This window comes from Trachinotus anak, unplaced genomic scaffold (assembly GCF_046630095.1).
Source record: "Trachinotus anak isolate AG129_WGS33_773 ecotype Australia unplaced genomic scaffold, CSIRO_AGI_Tana_v1 ptg000002l, whole genome shotgun sequence".
Lineage (NCBI taxonomy): Eukaryota > Metazoa > Chordata > Actinopteri > Carangiformes > Carangidae > Trachinotus > Trachinotus anak.
This window is the reverse complement of record NW_027273853.1, coordinates 19,383,330-19,396,668: the sequence shown is the minus strand read 5'-3', so window position 1 is coordinate 19,396,668 and position 13,339 is coordinate 19,383,330. Positions and strand designations below refer to the sequence as shown.

Sequence of the window (13,339 nt, the reverse complement as noted above, 5' to 3'; positions counted from 1 at the left end):
GAGTATGTTAGCATGCTGATGTTAGCATTTCACTCAAAGCGCTCAAGGCTGTGCCTAAGTACAGTCACAGAGCTACTAGCATGGCCTTAGACCCTTAGTCGTGTTACCTCCATATTTTCAGGATAACTGGTCCCTCCAGCACAGACTTTTGGCTCAAGGAGTCTCTGTTGCCATGTGTCTATTAGATTTGCTCAGGCACTGTGCTGCAAGAAATTGGACTGGTTCATATTTGAAACAAGGCTCTCATGTGACACTGATTTTTTTTTTTTCTTTTAGAATCACACTGTGAATATCTAAGTAGTGAGGGCACATCCCATTAATTAATATTCTCACAGAAGCTCATCGGGAGTTGTACAAAGCCTAGAAATCTAAATTATCCTGACTATTTAAAACAGGGCAAGCTGATGCTTTCTGGGCCATGACCCTGTATTTTTTGGTTTCTCGAGGCACCAGCAATTACAGAGCAAGTTACCATGTGAAATTGAGTGTGGCATCCATTTATATTGTAGTTTCAAGACCATGTGACTTGCCCTAATTTAACACTATAGAAATGATGATACATTTAAATGTGAACATGACGGAATGACCTGTTTCCTGTGTCTCTCTGGCCTCTCAATCTGCCTCTCATCTCTCTACTCTGTGACCGTCCATGGTTGAAGTGAGTCAGATCCACCTCTCAGGGCAAAGTCTGTCAATTAAACCACCGAAGCTGCTGAAATAATTTTCCTCTTTTCAATTTCAGTGCTAATAGGTCTGAGACTTTTATGGATTGTGTTACATGAACATAACAGCTGCAAATTGCATAGAAGACATTTATCAGCCAAATTAATTTACTATCTACATTATTAGCCGATAGGTTATTAATGAGCAGGGCTGTAGTTTCCTTCTGGCTAGTTTTAGCAGCTGCTCTCTGTCCTCATTGGGGATCTGTCTCTGTCTGTTCCCATCAGATACAAAGCTGTCATTGAGGCCTGCTCTCTTCAGCCTGACATCGACATCCTTCCACAGGGGGACCAGACAGAGATCGGAGAGCGGGTCAGTTCTTTTTTTTTTTTTTTTTTTTTTTTTTTATTAATTCCTCTGTGGTCTTTTTATTTTCTAGACCTGACCACAAGTGGTTCAGTGTATTACAAGATCATTTGTCATCGTAACTGTGCAGTGAGGATTTGATGTTTGTGTGTAGGGAGTTGGACTGACCTTGTTCAGCCAGAGCACTGTCATGTTGGATTTCTTCATGCACCAGTAATACAGGAAACAAACCACAATCTCCTTTGGTACCCTGGGGCCAGGTCGCCCTTCGTTCTTCTTTGTTGTGAAGCCATGTAGTAATCTCTTCTTCACATGCTTTCATCTCTCTGGTGCAGGGCATCATCCTGTCTGGTGGGCAGAAACAACGGATCAGTGTGGCCAGAGCCCTGTACCAGCAGACCAATGTGGTCTTTCTGGTGAGTCTTCACACAAACGTTGTGCTCAAAAGAAGGACTTCAGTAGTTGGAGTCCACCTTTAATCGACTGTGTTACCAATCCACCAGTCTATCAGCATTTACAGTGAAACAGTTTTTCTGAAGCTTTACCTGAAGACTCAGATGTGATTCTGTTTCTGACGTGACAAAAATAACAACACACTTTCTTAATCCCAGCTGCAGGGGCTGAGAAGCTCAACACAACTTTTCATCTAGGTCTGTTTATGTGTTTTTTAGGATGACCCATTCTCTGCCTTAGACATCCACCTGAGTGACCATCTGATGCAGGACGGCATCCTGAAGCTCCTGAGGGAGGAGAAGAGGACGGTGGTGTTGGTTACACACAAACTTCAATATCTACCACATGCAGACTGGGTAAGAGCAGGGTGTGTGTGTGTGTGTCTTTAAAAGAGAGATTTGCTGTTATTTTCTTTGCCAGCTGGATAGACTGTAGATTAACACGTTGTTTATCTCTTTAACACACAGAGCAATTTGTGATGCTGTTCTTTTATTCATGATGTAAACACCTTATTGTCTCATTTGGGATGCAGACAGTTTATCTCCGAAAGAATGACTGATTGTTAAAGATTGATTTCCGCTCTAAGATGACACCACAGAATGCATTTCTTCCCTCTGGTTTTGTGTGTGTGTGTGTGTTTTATCAGATTATTGCCATGAAAGATGGCACTATCCAGACTGAGGGGACACTGAAGGACATCCAAAACGCTGAACCTGAGCTTTTCGAGCAGTGGAAAACCCTGATGCACAGACAGGACCAGGAGTTTGAGAAGGTCATTGATGGCTGCTAAATCATCATCATCATCAAAAGGGCTAATAAATCCATAATACCTCTGAGTCAGCCTGTAATAATCAGGAAAGGTGCACAGAGTCTAGCGCTGCCTGGAATAGAAGTTTGGTCACCTGCCTGTTTGTTTGATGTCACAGCAGATTGTTGGGAATCAAATGCTTTTCTTTATTCCTCCCACAGGAGACGGTGGCAGCCAGTATGACTGATCTGGAGAGGAAGAACCTGCGGAGGGCCATGTACTCCAGAGAGGCTGTGAGGACTGAGGAGGACGAGGAAGGTGAGAGGTCAGAGGTCACAATCACTGCTATGACAACAGTGAATAGTTGCTTGATTACATATTGAGAGGATTGCAGTTGGTGCTTCACTGATTACAGCCTGACTTTTATTTGTGTGTGTGTGTGTGTGTGTGTGTGTGTGTGTGTGTGCGTGTGTACCTGAAGAGGAGCAGCACCTGCAACATTAAAGCTTAAGCTCGTCAGCTTATTTTAATGTTGACACCTTCTGCAATGTCTGCAGTGATTTGAATGACTCCAAACTCCCTGTATTTCATTCATGTCCCCTGTGCTTTGTTTATTCTCTCCTGTCTATTCAGTGCAAACATTGCATTGGTGTTAAATACGCCAGACCACCATGTTCTCTCTGGTTCTGGTGTCTCGTGTCTTGGCCTCTCTTTTGACTTCCTTAGCAACCAGATATGATATGACCTTCTCTTCAGCAGCCCTCTGCTGTGGCTAAGCACTGAATCTTTGTGTGTGTGTGTGTGTGTGTGTGTTCGGCTGTTGAATGTGCGACTGTAGTGGAGGGTGCTAAGGTGCAGTGGCTGTACTCTTTATTTGTGTTCTGTGTTGTCTCTTGTGTGCTGATGGCACCCCGGGGTGGATTTGTGGGATGGCTCCAGCCCTCATACTCGATCGAGCAGGTGTGGCCAGAAAGCATGGTTTGAAAAAAAAAAACAAAAAAAGCAAAAAGAAAAAAAAGTCTGTGGTATTGTGGCAATCTAAGCAAACTGTAGCAGTGTGAGCTTCTCCCATCATCTTAGAGCCTTTTCATCCATTTAGTCTTTCTTTATTTCTCTTGCTTTTTCCCCAAGCATTTGTCTCTCCTGCTCCTGAAAACCTACCTAATGCCAGCATGACTGTAGATGATGTTAGCAGTAGTCGGTTTTGCCCTGCCAGTCTTTTTTTTTTTTCCCTCCTCTGCTCTCCTGCTTCGTCTCTGCCCACGGTTTGTCCAAGCCTCACAGACACCCACATGCAGCCTCATGCTCTGAAGCTTGCTGCATGATGTGATGTGATATATTTACATCTGAGGTGGGGAGGAGGCGGGAGGTCACTAACATTAACTCCTCACCTCTAGTTAGTGTGTCATGGCTGCTCCATTGCCCCTGAAAAATATGCCATTCACGGGAATGAGCATCTGCTTGGTGTTGTGGAACATAGATACTGTATCCTGGGTTCTTTTCTCCTGTGACCTTCTTTCTTTGGTATTTTTTTATCTTCTCTCTTGTCCTGTGTTAGTAGTGCTTCTTCAGATGGACATATGAGGAAAAAAATATGAGAAATGTGTCCAGGAGGAAAGGGAAAAGGGGGAAGTGATAGAAAAGGAAGATAATGAAATATCTAGGAAAGGAGAGGAGGAGGAGGAACATCAGAAATGTCAGAGAGCGTATGAGCAGTGAGTCACAGCAGAAGACAGCACAGTTAAATACAGAGATAAAGCAGTTTACATGAGGTAAGAAAAAAAAAAGTGAGGACACAGTCATATTATTTTCCAAAAGTAAATTGCCCTAATTTCGTCCCAAAATAAATCAGTAATTCGGCCTGATCACATCTCAGTCTCAGGTAAAAACTAAACCATGACTTTTCCCCTTTTTAATTAATCTCTGTCTCGATCCCAGAGGAATCAGTGGAGAGTGAGGATGACGACAACCTGTCGCAGGTGATGCGACAGCGAGCCACCATCCCCTGGCGCTCCTGTGGCACCTACCTGTCGTCCGCCGGGCTCCTCCTGCTCACTCTGCTCCTCCTGTCACAGCTCCTCAAGCACTCCCTCATGGTCGCCATCGACTACTGGCTGGCACACTGGACGTCGCACGTCATCAAGGCCAAGATAGACGCCACCGCTCGCAACTGCACCGTCGTGCAGGTGAGGCACTGAATGGCTCAGTTTTTTACTGAGATGATTTGTTGTGTGGCCAAAAGTAACTTTTCAAGTACTAATGTCAAACGCTCTCTAGTTGCAGTTTCTCAGTTGTGAGGATTTGGTGCCTTTCTTTGCCTCATGTCAGTGACTCCCAACATTTGTCTTATGTGAGTAAAGTGAATATTTGTAGGTTTTGGAGCATTGGTCTTACAAAAAAAATAATGTGATGAGACCAGGTTGAGCTTCAGTAAATTATCACAGGCATTTTTCTCTAAATGTGTGAAAAGTAGAAAGCAGCGAATCATATCTATATGTTCTTGTAAAACAGGCCAAAGTGAAATTATGTAAGAGTTTTCTCACTTATTCTCTTGTGATCTCAACTGAGTGGAGCTGACCTGAAATACAAACACAGACGCTGCCAGCTCCAGATGGAGCGTTCACTAACACAATCCTGAGGCAACTGCCTCATCTGCATATTAGAGCAGCAGAGCTGCATTGACGCAGTCTGCGTCGAAATGGAAAAGCATTTCATAAATAGATGTTTAAGAAAGAGCACGTTAATAATGTGTTATTGAGGGTTTAGAGGAAGAGCTGCTTGGAAATGTAAAGATGGAGAGGTTTAAATTTATGATATGACCTGAAGTGAACTCTCATCCTGATTTAGACAGAGGTATGTGCATAGGTGACAGAGACCTACATAAACCTCTTTAACCTTTATTCAGCGTCAAGCTCCCTTTCCATCCCCAATATAGTCTCTAAGTGGCATTCAAAACTCACACACACACACACACACACACACACACACACACACACACACACACACACACACACACACGCACACAGGCACACACATGCATGCTCAAAAAAAACAATATGAATACTGGAGAGGGTTAAGCTGCAACATTCACACATTGAGGCCACAACAGCTGCTGAGAGGTTACAGTGTCCCAGGAGCAATGAAGCAACTCTATTATCAACAGTTACGTGCGTGTGTTTGTGTGCGTCAAAATGCAAGGTAACATTTCACACACTGTCACTGTGGAGGCTAAAGACAGAGTCAGCTGGGGATGAGGGCAGCCTCCTCCTCCTCCTGTCGGACACTAACACTGCGGGCGGTGGTCTCTTCTTCAGCTCTCTTCAAACACACTCACTGACTGTACAGTCAAGAGCAGCTAGATTGTTGCTTGGATGCAGAAGTCATCTTGTCTGGCTCCGCTTCAGTGTGTCTTCGCCAGGTTTATCTAATCTATGCTGTGCTGTGGACTAATCCACTTGGATGTCCTACTCTGCTATCAAACACAAACTCTGGCACATTACCACCACTTTATGTAACTGCGTGTTCACTTCACTGTAAACACACTCACACGTGACAGATGTTGTGCACAATCAGAGGATTACACAAGTGGAAATTCTTGATATTTCTAGTGGGTGCTAGTGTGTGTTGAGCAACTGGAGTGTCTTTTTTTATTTGATACCACTGGTATATTATTTTTTAGGTCCGACTGTGTAATTGTAATGACCATTAGCAGTACATTTAATATACAATTCCATACATAATTGAAAAAAATTAGCTGTTACTGGAGCAACAATTGTGTATTTCTCAATCAAACCCAAACACAATTTTAACCTGGCATTACTGCAAGCAAACTGCTATTACTGTTTTCATCTAGTAATATAGTCACTTTCTTCATTTTAAACTTGTGAAAATGCTTATTCAAGGTACCAGAACTTTACTTCTTGATATCATCGCTGCAGTTGTTGTCAAAAATATTAGTTGTTGATATTTTGAATTCAATGGAAGGATAGAAGATGTCATACATTGTATACAGTGTAAATACCCACCGAGACTTGTGATGTTGGGCTACAGTAAAGTTGACTTGATCTGATGTGGTTTAATATCACAAAAGTGAAATGTAATTCCTAATAGTAGTAAATTATTCAGATATTCACTTTATAAAAAAAAAAAAAAAACAAGCATCATGATTGTTCATGTGGGCGCAGAAATAATTTATAGTCACGTGTTCACTTTATTGTCCAATCATTCCTGTCCACACCATGTCCCATTCATTTACATGGGCCATAAAACCAAGATTTAAAACTGGAAGTCAGTTTCCTGATTGAAGTACATTTTTAATTTTTTTTCAAATTTTAACTGGCTTTGTTTGAATGACTGGTATAATAAATAGATGTTTAATAGGGTGAAAATGATTTTGTAAACTCTTAAAGAAGAAAAAAAAAGCCTGGGACAGAATCAGAGTGCTAAATGAAATAGGAGGTCAGCTGAGGAGAAAAATGAAGATGAGGCCGGGAGAGAGCTGAGTCTCAGCTGCTTTTTTGTTCAAATGTTGATCGAAGTGCTTTGAAAGCTTCACTGGTTTTGTCACATTACACAGCTAATTTTTAACCAGCCTCCAAGTTAATTATGCTTATAATTGCAGTACAAGCAAACTGAGTGGCAGGAACGCCCCCGCTCTCTCAAACACACAAACACACACACACACACAAAGTTGCAGTCATGTCTTTATTAACCCTCTGTCTCTCGCTCTCTCTCTGTTGTAGGACTGTGGTTTCAGTCACTCATGGTATCTGTTGGTGTTCAGTGTCCTTTGCTGCCTGGGCATCGTCCTGTGTCTGGCCACCTCTGTGGCGGTGGAGTGGACCGGCCTCAAAGTGGCCAAGGAGCTCCACCACAACCTGCTCAACAAGATCATACTTGCCCCCATGAGGTACAACGCTGTGTATGTGTGTGTGTGTGTGTGCAGCAGCAGCTCTGCCTCATGATGGATGAAAGGGGCAAAGAGAGAGAGAGAGAAGTGTACCGTGTGTGCGTTGACATTTGTGTGTGTGCTAGAACAGGTCATTTAAAAGAGGAAACACAGTTAAAAGCACCTTGTTTTTCGCCCCATTACTCAGCACACCATCTGCTTTCCCTACACAAAACCTGGGAGAGGTCACTTACATAAAGACGCTCACATGCACATGACACACCTATCCTCCCACATACACTGCAGAATAAACACATATATTTCAGATGAAAGACCACACAGCGTGTCTGAGCAGATTCCTGTTAAATGTTATTCTCCCATTGTGGAAATCTCTGAATAAATATGTAATAAAAATAAATAAGATAAATAAAAAAACTTTTAGCCTTAGAACATAGTCTTGTGAAATGATGTAGGCCTAAAATATAATTATTGTATTGATTTGATCATGACATTGGATGCCTGAGAGTAAATGTATATTGTAGCAGCAAATGAAAAGGGTATAAAAACAAAAGAAATAAAGAGTGTTGGAGAAGATTCAATTCTCACAAAAACACAGGTGAGTACACATTACTACTCTAACTCTGAGGTACCATAATATTCAAATTCACATTTGCTTTTATGGAAAGAGAGATGTCTTTGTTAAACTCCTGCAGGGAAAACAGACAGGTAACAAAAAACAGGGGGTAACTCAGAGTCATCATGAGTTTACTGTCAGCACAAACAATTCGTCACTGTTTTCCCTCCCACAGGTTGTTTGAGACGACTCCCCTCGGCAGTATCCTCAACAGGTTCTCCACAGACACAAACACAATCGACCAGCACATCCCGACCACTCTGGAATGCCTCTCCCGCTCCACCCTGCTGTGTGTGTCCGCCCTGGGGGTCATCTCCTACGTGACCCCCGTCTTCCTCATCGCCCTCCTGCCGCTGGCCGTCGCCTGCTACTTCATACAGAAATACTTCCGGGTGGCCTCCAGGTGAGTCTGAAAAGGACGGCGCAATGCAACACATATCACAGACGTGTTGTTGAACGTATGTCCACATCCTTGTTTCGGGGGAACGTGGAGGTTTGAATGACCTGAGGAGTTTACATTTACAATCACACGCAAATTACACAGGATGACTTTTTAAAGACTGATTCCACCAATTTATGACTCAACATATGTAAATTTAACTTTTTCTACCATAAAAGACAATGAAATGTAAATAACTTATAATGTATCATGTATTTTTCTGTTATGTTTTACAAAAATACACTCAGGCCCTGTAGGTCCACACCTGCTAACTAAAAATATATCATCCGATTTTACTGTTTACCCACGCCAAGTGGCGGCTATTTTGGGATGGAGCTGATAATTTTTTGTGCAATTTCACTTTTAGCTCCTCTGAAAAACATCATCAGATGCAGACATTTTATTTTGTGCACAGATGTATGTATTCTTTGGACAAATGAAATTATTAGGACTGCAGCTCATGGATCAGTGTAACTTTACATAGCCATAAAACACATTTCAAAACACGTGCATAACAGTTATCACATCTGTCCAATGTGTGACGCAAACTAAATAATATCTGATGTCGTTATCGCCTCGGCCTTGTGACCGGTGTTATTTGCCCTTTGCCTCAGTTGATATTTCCCTCTCTGCTGTGTCATGTGTCTTCTGGTCAGGGACCTGCAGCAGTTGGAGGACAGCACCCAGCTCCCTCTACTGTCCCACTTCTCAGAGACAGTGGAAGGTCTCACCACTATAAGGGCCCTCAGGTAATCACTAACATCCTGCTGTAGCCATTTTACATCCAGTGGTCAAACCATGTTAACTCAATGAGGAATGTTGATCGGTGACTATTGCTGTTTCAGTAAAACTTGTGTTTCCTGTCTTATTAGCCACTATTGAAATTCTTACATTTTTATTAAAGGGGCCTTACACTAATTTTACAGGACAAAGAAAACTTACCTGTGATAAGTACTAGTCTCTCTGTGAAAACAGAAAGGGCTTTTGGGGCTTCAGGTTTCTCACAAGAAACCTGCAAAACAAGTTTAAAGTTTGAAAGACATGTGCAATTCAGGTGTAATGAAAGGCCTCCAGCTGCCTCATGGGAAGTGTAGGAATCTCTAAAAGTCTGATATTTTCAAGCCTGCATTTAAAAATCTGTCCCCCATATGCCCCTCAACTTTATGGAAGTGTAATATTGAATTGCTGGAGTGCTTTTTTAAACTTAATATACCTCCAGTGCCATTTGGATTTATTCTTGTGAGGCATCTTCTTTTGAAATTATAATTTCAATGAACCCAAAAGTGTAAATTCAAAAGAAATTTCCATTTGCACTTTGCTTTTCATTACCAGAAAATGTATCATGTATTACCAGAAAAGCAAAGTGCAAGTGGAAATTTCTTTTGAATTTACACTTTTGGAAACACAAGTTTTACTGAATAAATCCAAATGGCACTGGAGGTATATTAAGTTTAAAAAAGCACTCCAGCAATTCAATATTACACTTCCATAAAGTTGAGGGGCATATGGGGGACAGATTTTTAAATGCAGGCTTGAAGATAGCCATTAGATTTCATTACCAGAAAAAGCAAAGTCACCAAAATAGAACAAGATATAGTTATATATTTAACTTCCTGATCCCTGTATTTGACATGATTTTCCGCCAGTACAGAACCATCAAATCCCTCCGCCCTCATAGTTTTATAGAGTGAGAGAAGCTATATTTTTAATGCAATGTTTAAGTTAAACTATGGCTTTTATCACTTATGAGTTGGATAATGGATTGCCATTGGAGTCAGTGGAATAAAAAAGAAAGAATAGTTTGTTAAACTTGATCATTCAAAAAAGATGGGAAATGGAGACGTTGCAGGCAGGTGGACAGTGTGTGTGTGTGTGTGTGTGTGTGTGTGTGTGTGTGATACAGTCTGTAACATAATGAAAGAATCCCTTCTGTTGGCAGGTACGAGCCCAGGTTCAGACAGAGGTTACTGCAGTTCACTGATGCCAACAACATCGCCTCTCTCTTCCTCACGGCAGCCAATCGGTGGCTGGAGGTTCGCATGGTAATGATCCGTTCCTTGCGTTCAGTTCTTTAAAGTTCTGATCAGGTCTGTTTACTGTTTGTGACACAGCAGCTGCTTCACATTTATGATTATGTTGCTGGGTAACTGCTCCCTCTGTTGGGATCCTGAAAAACTGAATTTTCCATCCTCCCAATACTGACATGAAACGCAGCCCGCAGGTGATGTTTTATGTATCGACTGCATTCTGCTCATGTTTCACAGCAGAGAAGATAACCTTGAGATGTTTATTGATTAATGTCCACAAAGACAATACACACACACACACGCACATGCACACACACATTCTTTATTGTAATGTGTCAATAAACCAATGTTTAATAATAGCTCTCCTTTTATTTTATTTCCTTTTTTTGAATTATTCAGTGATGCATTATCTCCTTGCTGTGATGCTTTTTCATCGTCTGTCTCTGCAGGAGTACATTGGAGCCTGTGTGGTGCTGGTGGCAGCTGTAGCCTCCATCACTAACTCTCTCTACAACCAGCTGTCCACCGGTCTGGTGGGGCTGGGACTGACCTACGCACTCATGGTGAGACTGTGTGTTTCATTGCTTTTTTTTTTACCTGAACTCTTCAAGGACCATGTTTTATACATTAAAATAATGCAAATTCTACATTATTGACACAGTTTTCGGAAGATTTTGCATTTATTTCCCTGGTGTAGAATGAAGTGTTTTGTTCGATAAATGGTTCTAAAGTCTGGATGGAAATCATGTAAAAAAATATGTATATATATACCACTTGCAACACAAGCACTAGTAGTTTAATCATCTCTTGTTTTCCACATACTTCAGCGAGATTAGAGATGGAGAGATTTATAAAGAGAACGACTTATGATGCAAAATCAGTGGCTCATTTGCATTTTCTTCTGATTTTTATCTTAACTTTTTCTTCTCGCTGCAGCAAAACCATTTTAACAGAATCTGTTGAAATAGATCTGTTTTTAAAAACTGTTCGAAATGAATATAAACTACCCTGTATTAAAGTTTCTCTTATTGTTACATCTTGATGTTTGTAAATCTTGTTTCTTTTTCACTGTATAGTGTCTCTCCAGTGAAACCATGTGGACTTGAATTTGGTGATTTTTAATTTTTTAGATAAACTGAATAATTGAATGTTGAGAAAATTTTCCAACATCTTAAGTTACATAGACTACTTAAAAACTCTCTGGACTAAAAATCCATTGCCGGTGTTTGTCATTCATTGTTTTTCTTCATCCATGAAAACGTTGCCTCACGGAGATACAAGATTTTCACAGGACAGCGATGCTGTGTAAATTGTTGACTACATCATCTGTAATGCAACAAAGGTGTCCAGCCTAAGAGGACTGACTGTGTGTCTGTATGCTGACATTTACCCAACTTGTCTCCACTCCCCCTCCCTCTCCTCCCTCTCCTCCCTCTCCTCCCCTGCATGTATCAGGTATCCAACTACATGAACTGGATGGTGCGTAACCTGGCAGACATGGAAGTACAGCTTGGCTCAGTCAAGAGGATTAACGGCCTGCTCAAGACTGAACCGGAGAATTATGAGGGTCTGCTCAGTGAGTGCAGCAACACAGGCTCTTAAATCAAACCAGCTTTCACTAATTCAGCAAAAGAAATCACATCTGTTTTCTTCCTCTGGGGTTCAAGGTTTTCTGATTTCTTTGTGAAGTTTAAAATTAGTCCACCTTTAATCCACATTCGTCATCGTCAGCTCAAGTGGGGTATCATAATTCCCAGGAGAAATGTAACTTTATCCTCCTTCAGCTGTTTTCACATTAGTTAATGCCATTATATCCCTTAATAATCTATCTTACATGCATGTTTACCTTCGGCCAAAAGGCCTTTGAGCTTTATCAGATTTAAACACAATCAAATCATTATGTGGAGTGGGTGCCCACTGATGCTTGTGTGTCTTTCCCAGCCGTGTCTCAGGTCCCTGACGGCTGGCCCCGGCAGGGAGAGATCAAAATCCAGAACCTGAGCGTCCGATACGACACCACGCTGAAGCCTGTGCTTAAAAATGTGAACGCGCACATCAGCCCCGGACAGAAGGTATCCATACTAAGGGAAACTGTGCGTTATAAGGCCAGGAAATGGTGTATGAATTGATGATATCTATTGATTGATTGAGTATTCATGATATTGATGATTTATTTGTTTCTCTTCAGGTGGGGATCTGTGGCAGAACAGGCAGTGGAAAATCTTCTTTCTCCTTGGCCTTCTTCCGCATGGTGGACATGTTTGAAGGTAAAACATTTCCTAAGATACAATTCAAATGAATGAAATGAAAATGAAAATGACTGTTTGAACAAGGAAACAAAGTTTCTAAATGCAGCACCAGCACGAAAAAGCTGTGCGACGTGTTTGTGTGTGATTAGGTTATTTTTCTTTGTTTCACAGGGAGAATTGTGATTGATGACATTGACATTGCCAAGTTGCCTCTGCAGACCCTCAGGTCACGCTTGTCCATCATCCTCCAGGACCCCATCCTGTTCAGCGGCACCATCCGGTACAAAGGACCTCACTTCACCGTCATTTTTACCAACAGGAAGGATGAATCACAGCAGTTTAGATTTGGTGATAATCTGAAATAGTTTTAGTAGAAGGACAGGAAAACACAGAACATTTCCAGTAACAGGAGCAGTTGGCAAAACTGTGGCACACTTTAAAGAGACTTATCTGAAGCTTGAGTAGAGCAGAGGGTTTGCAGATAAGAGGACATTCCTCTGAAAACTGCCGGAGAGGTTTATTTTTAGACTTCAGCAGCAGTGGCAATAAAAGCTTTGTCATGCCGGGGAAGAGCAGAGAAACGAGAAATTTAAATAACTTCACTGTTAAGATCATTTACCAAGCAAATATTGTATGGTTCTCAAATATGAGAATTAGCTGCTCTTCTTGCTCATTATACATCATGGTAAACTGAATATCTCTGGGGTTTGGACTGAGGGTCCTGTGATGTCAGCTTGGGCTGTTTTTCACTGTTGTGTGATGATTTATAGACCAAATGATCAATCGAATAACTGAGAAAACAATCAGTAACTTAATTGATCAAAAGCATAGAAAAACATAGTATAGTAATATAGTATAGTAAAACATGTGTG

General features: G+C 41.4%; 1 protein-coding gene across 1 annotated transcript in view; it reads left to right on the top strand.

Moving 5' to 3' along the window:
* Positions 1–13,339, top strand: part of abcc8 (ATP-binding cassette, sub-family C (CFTR/MRP), member 8) — a 51,979-nt gene that overhangs the window by 35,047 nt on the left and 3,593 nt on the right. The window contains exons 21-35 of the mRNA XM_071504009.1: positions 951–1,035; positions 1,365–1,445; positions 1,701–1,838; positions 2,129–2,254; positions 2,452–2,548; positions 4,169–4,416; positions 6,973–7,139; positions 7,928–8,155; positions 8,848–8,940; positions 10,131–10,233; positions 10,668–10,781; positions 11,674–11,794; positions 12,160–12,290; positions 12,407–12,485; positions 12,639–12,747. Of these exons, the coding sequence (XP_071360110.1) occupies positions 951–1,035; positions 1,365–1,445; positions 1,701–1,838; positions 2,129–2,254; positions 2,452–2,548; positions 4,169–4,416; positions 6,973–7,139; positions 7,928–8,155; positions 8,848–8,940; positions 10,131–10,233; positions 10,668–10,781; positions 11,674–11,794; positions 12,160–12,290; positions 12,407–12,485; positions 12,639–12,747 (1,920 nt within the window). The remainder of the gene's footprint in view (positions 1–950; positions 1,036–1,364; positions 1,446–1,700; positions 1,839–2,128; positions 2,255–2,451; positions 2,549–4,168; positions 4,417–6,972; positions 7,140–7,927; positions 8,156–8,847; positions 8,941–10,130; positions 10,234–10,667; positions 10,782–11,673; positions 11,795–12,159; positions 12,291–12,406; positions 12,486–12,638; positions 12,748–13,339) is intronic.